Below are 6,000 nucleotides of genomic sequence, written 5' to 3'. Positions count from 1 at the left end.
GGCGCACAAGTGGAAAGTGCCTCCGAGAACACGTTAAGCCAATCAGTCGACGATATAATTACAAACATGTTATAACCGTTAAAGCCGCCAATTCGCAATGCAACAGTGTGGTGGTGTTGGTGAATATGAGAGGTTTCCGAGCCCAGCTGTGGGACGCTTACTGGCTGATAATGATGATACTAAGTCCACTCTGAAATCATTTTCACTTGAAGAAGCTTTTAGTAATATTTTATATTCAGTTGTAGTACAGGTTAACGCCTGATAAGAATACATATGATACAAAGGCACTCTCACTTCACATAACATTAACTCTGAAAAGGATCTTTAGATATTGGAAATTCTTTGCAACTACGAGCAACAATAATAAAAGGAAATTGTTGGATATTGTATATACAGGGTGATTGGTCATTAGTATAAGATCATATTTTATACGCTCACAATCGGAATGGTCATGATATCCTAGTGATTAGGGCCTCGTGCTTCCTTTCCGGGGGACCGAGTTCGACCCCCTACATTTCGGAGTTATGTGCGTTTTTAATTTATCAATTAGAATATCAGTTGCTTTTACGGTAAGAATTGTCAGTATACTGCATGCCTGGGAGTTCACCATAACGTTTTCAAAGGCGTGTGTAGTCTATCAATCAGCACTTGGCCAACGTAGTTGGCTGAACCCTTCTCATTCTGTAAGGAGATCCGTGCCCTGTAGTGGCCGGTTATGGGTTAATAATATAAAATCAACTTAAATGGAACATACCATCCTAGTTCTAAACCGCAAATTCGTACGGATTTCTACACCCTAAGCTACGAGTATTTACAGTAGACTTACACAGGTTCCAGGTCAGGTTAGTACAGAATATGCTACTTTAAACTTGGTTATATTACGTTCATTTTACATTGATACTCGGAAACCGGTTAACGATAACGAGCTTACGAATTGCGGACGATCCAGCACGGCTAGCATGGGCAGGAGACAATTATATCCCAGAGGAAAGGATAAAAAATTATCTTCTCCCACAGCTTTATCAACTCTCGGAGCACTGGCGAACAAGTGGAAATAATATCCAAATAATATATGTGTAATAAACGGGGGTAAACTTCTCCTATTCCATGTCCCCATGCTTTAACAGGTGGACACGTTAATTATATCCCTTGTCGGGGGATATAATCGGGGGATATAATATTTGTCCTTGTCCAGCCCTGCAGGTAGGTAGGTGCTGCTTTGGTGTTTCTCATTTAGTAGCAGAGAACAAAGACACCGAGGAAGCGCCACCATGGCGTCTTAGTGAGATATTGACCTAAGGGTAAGTAATAGCAAACTTTTGACTTCACCGTTGTTCTCCTTTCCAAATCCAAATAAAAGTGTGTCTTCTGGTAAAAGTGAGTGCTAGAAAAGTGCATCGGGTAAGCGAACATTCCGAATTCAATTTAAGAGTTGTGAGAGTTTTCTCGCAGCATTACGTAGCCGAACATGAGAAAAGTTGTCCATAAACTGAAAGCACTAAAACTATAAACTATATTTCGACACTTTCGAAGTTCATTGCAGTTCGATAAGTTGTATATTCTATATTTCTGATATTATAAACTAAAACTGTAAAGTATTCGGTCCTATTAATTTTCTTAAACACACACGCCCAACAAATCGGTCACACCTACTCTGTTTTGTATTAATTATTTCGCATTTTTTTGCCAATAAAAATGTATTCTTATTTTAATCAATAATGCTCACATTTTTGTTAATGAAGAGCCAAATATCGTATCTTAACGTTTGTTATTCTGCATTAGCGCCTTTTGGTCTCTTTATCGCTTTAGATTAGATTCTTACGATTCACGAGGAGGCCTACTACGACGATATTAATGAAGATAATCAAACTGTATCAATTATTAACAGATAGGTACTGCATTTTACAGAAGTGGTTATAGCCTAGCGGGGAAGTGGCTTCGGCTCTCGCTTTCTGAGGAACTAGGTCCTAGTTCGATCCTCGGCAAGCAAATTTTACTTTTCCGAGTTATGTACGTTTTTAATTTAAGCAATTAAAGAATCACTTGCTTTAAAGGTGAAACCGTAAGGAAACCTGCATGCCTGAATTCTCCATAACTATCTCTTAATAGGTGTAAGTGGTCAACTACGGTCCACTCAATCTCTTTCTGAGAGGAGACCTGTGCCTTCTAGTGGGCCGGTTTTTTCTGATGATGATGATGATTGCATTTTTTTTTTATTAACTAAATAAATAAATATACTACGACAACACACACATCGCCTTGTGTAGCTTGTGTTATGGGTACCAAGATAGCTGATGAATATTTTTATAAATATGATACACATAAATACTTATAATATACAGATAAACACCCAGACACTGAAAAACAATCATGTTCATCGCACAAACATTTTCCAGTTGTGGGAATCGAACCCACGGCCTAGGACTCAGTAAGCAGGGTCGCTGCCCACTGCGCCAGTCGGCCGTCAAATTTTAAGTACTTCGACAGTTTCTGAAAGCGTGGTAGATAGTATTATACTCTCCGATCCTGCAATGTGCATTTTCACGTACATTTTTCCAGATATAATTGAGTCAGAAGGATATTGTCATGAAAAACTAATAGTTGAATTTATACACACTTTTATTTACATTATAAACATTTGTCACACATTGTAAAAACATTGAGAATAAATACAGAAAACACACACACGAGATAAACAAAAGTCAAAACGAAACATTAATCTTTATTTTTCAATACGTTATAAAATAAATGTGGTATATATACTCATATTATAAATTAAAAATAAAAACTATAACTGAAACATGGATAAATAGGGTATTTTTTTATGTAAAAGTAGTAAAAGAAAGTGCCTCAAGAAAGTTAACTCAAATCAATAAGGTTTACTCTCAGAGGCAAAATATTAACCTTAACCTATAAGACCAATAAAAAAAAATACTGCAGTTTAAACAATTCTATGTCAACACCACCAATCAATACCTACACTAGAAACGTTCATAACAAGACAATGTATTAGGATTTCTATGGTACCTCTGAATACCTTCAGCGGTTCTTATCATACCACTTGGTTTTTACGTATAAAATATAAGGACTCATTTATTTTATCACACGTGTAGAAGATATTACACACATCTTACCAGTCCTTAAATTAATAAATAAATAAATATACTACGACAACACATCGCCATCTAACCCCAAAGCTTGGGCTATGGCTACTAAGATGACTAATGAATATTTTTATGAATAACATACATAAATAGTACTTATAAAATACAGATAGACCCCGACACTGAAAAACATTCATGCTCATAAAACAAACATTTTTCAGTTGCGGGAATCGAACCCACAGCCTTGGACTTAGAAAGCAGTGTCGCTGCCCACTGCGCCAATCGGCTGTTAATGTATCTTTCTAGGCTACTTTTTTTTTGTACAATCGAGGGACCAAGCTTAATGCTAACTTGATAATAATGTAGAACCATCGCCTATAAATAAAGCAACATTTCACAGGATATGCAAGGAATACGTCAAAGTTCCACCTTGTTCATCAACCTGAAGCGAAACTACGCTCTTCAAACACAGAACAATGCTGCCACAGAGGAACAGTGCAATGCTGCCTTAAGGAAGAAATAAGCATGGCGGTTGCCGGTTACACTTCTCCGGATGAGCTCCGTCTCAAAAAGCTCAACTACTACTATAATAAATATTGCATCGGCGTATGGAGTCAATGAGAAATAGCGAGAAATTGCAAGTATATTTTATTTTATTATTATTCTTTATATTTTTTTTTTAATTATTAACAATGCTTAGAAATAAATTAAACAACTTCCACTTTCTGGGCTTTTGAATGCCCAAGCAACCGGTGCTCAGGGCTCCAGAGTGAGGAATCTCCTCACAATACGCGCCGTTTCAAGGACTACTGCCTTCTGTATCCGACCCTTGATCCAACAACCAAGCGAAAGCTTCTAAGATGTTGGTCGAAGCCTTTCGCGAGAAGACCATTGACTGAAACGACGATCGGAACAACAACGGTCGACTCAATATTTCACATGGCGGTAATCTCGTGAGCAAGGTCCAAGTATTAAGATACATTTTCCTTTTCAGCTTTCACCAGATTATCGTCATGTTATTTTATTTATTATTATTTATTGATTTTTGTAATGCACCCTAACCCTTTTTCTTAACTTCATTTACTTTGGTAGGTTGCCTGGTAGAGATCGCTTTTAAGCGACAAGGCCGCCTATTGTACCTTTTCTTTTTTTATTTTGTGTTTTTTTTTTTGTTCCAAATTCTTTGTATTAGGTGTACAATAAAGTGTATTTTGATTTAAAAATCTGTCAACCGTGCCCTATGGGTATCGATTGGTGGTGTAGATATCAATGAATGGTATAGTTACTTTATTTACATAGTATGTCTTATCTTTATTATATACTTTTAACATGGCAACGCTGTTGATTAAATGATAAGCGGATATACACTTAAAAAGTATAACAGCAGTTGTATTAAAAACGAACATCGCGCCACAAACTGAGGTCAATCGACGGCAACCTGTCGCAACGAACGGGCTTATTCCTGAAAAAGAAAATTGTTATATTAACACTCACAATCCTTACTAGTAATACAAAGGCAAAAATGCGTTTGTCTGTCCGTCTTTTACGCCCTATCTAAGCAACCAATCAATAAGATTTGAAAAAGAAGGAGATCCTAATTCCAGAAAAACTCATATAATTTCAGAAAACAAATGCCGAAAATCTTGTGGTTTTGTTAACAAACTTGTAACATAAGTTAGTGGCTATAAAGGCATTAATATGCAAATTAAAAACCTTAAACTTTACATACAATCCAATGAACGTATAAAATATATTTGTTTTCATCACACGCAGTTGCTCCCATGCCTTCTTTCTTATAAGAATAAGGGATTTGGAGCTCAGACCCGCCACGCTACTCCAGGGCGTTGACGGGCGTTGATCGGTAAAGACTAATAAGCCCGTTTCGGGGGCGGAGATCAATCCCTGGCACGCATCTCTAATTTTTCGGAGTTACGTGCGTTTTTATTAAAATTAAATAGGTATCACTTGTTTTAACGGTGTAGGAAAACATCGTGAGGCAACCCGCATCCCTGAGAGTTCGCAATAACGTTTTGAAAGGCGTTTGCTGTCTTATAATCCACTCTTGGCCAGTGTGGTATATAAAGACTACGGCCGAATTCCTTCTCATCCGGACAGGAGATTCGTGCTCGGATACTGGTGGAATGATGATGATGATGATAATTTAACTCAAAAAAGAACAATATCGTAAAATGCAGTTCCCGTTATTAGTGCATTCAAACATACAAAATATCCAGCTTTATAATATCAGCTAAATAATCGGTTTTTAACGTTTATCTCCCATTCAAAAAGTGTCGTTGATTGTTTTAACAATAACACGGGATTCATTTTCTGTAAGTGCTGCGAGTTTTATTTATGTTTGGAAATCATAATGAAATTTCTCCGTGTAAAATTGGAACAAATTCTCAGTAGTATTTCACAAAATCTGGCACCGCCTTTGCAATCTCCGCATATAGTCTGCTTTAAATCTTACACGGACGCAATTTTGCTGGAATGGTTTCATATAATCGCAGTTGGCTAGCTATAAATTTATTTAAACAAATATGAGTAAATAATTTTATTAATTATATTATTGGTTGTAAATACTTAATTTAGTAATTAGCATGTTCAACTACAGACTATGAGGTCCTGGGTTCGATTCCAGGATCGGGGCAAGAATTGTGTAATGGGATATTTTTGCAACAACAACAATTATTCAACATCAATATCTCCTGAGGATGCTCCGGTTTCGGAGCGAAATGTGCGTAGCTTATACTCCAAGCCAAACAGAATGTAGGGTACATTGCCGAAGATTTGTTTGGTGTGGAGTATAAGGATTGAAAAAATTATAAATTACAACATACAGATTCTCCTGCTTTTCGCGGAGTATAGCAAATTAAGCTTAATTTTCATAATAATA

General features: G+C 36.7%; 1 protein-coding gene across 2 annotated transcripts in view; it reads right to left on the bottom strand.

Moving 5' to 3' along the window:
* Positions 1-4,290: 4,290 nt before the first annotated feature.
* Positions 4,291-6,000, bottom strand: part of LOC120627115 (peroxidase) — an 84,464-nt gene continuing 82,754 nt past the window's right edge. For both annotated transcript variants that reach the window (XM_039894971.1, XM_039894972.1), the window contains one exon: positions 4,291-4,566. In XM_039894971.1, the coding sequence (XP_039750905.1) occupies positions 4,497-4,566 (70 nt within the window). In that variant the 3' untranslated portion in view covers positions 4,291-4,496. The remainder of the gene's footprint in view (positions 4,567-6,000) is intronic.

The sequence above is a fragment of the Pararge aegeria genome, chromosome 10, assembly GCF_905163445.1.
Source record: "Pararge aegeria chromosome 10, ilParAegt1.1, whole genome shotgun sequence".
Classification (NCBI taxonomy): Eukaryota; Metazoa; Arthropoda; class Insecta; order Lepidoptera; family Nymphalidae; genus Pararge; species Pararge aegeria.
Note: the sequence above shows the minus strand (reverse complement) of the source record. Positions and strands in the feature narration are given on the sequence as shown.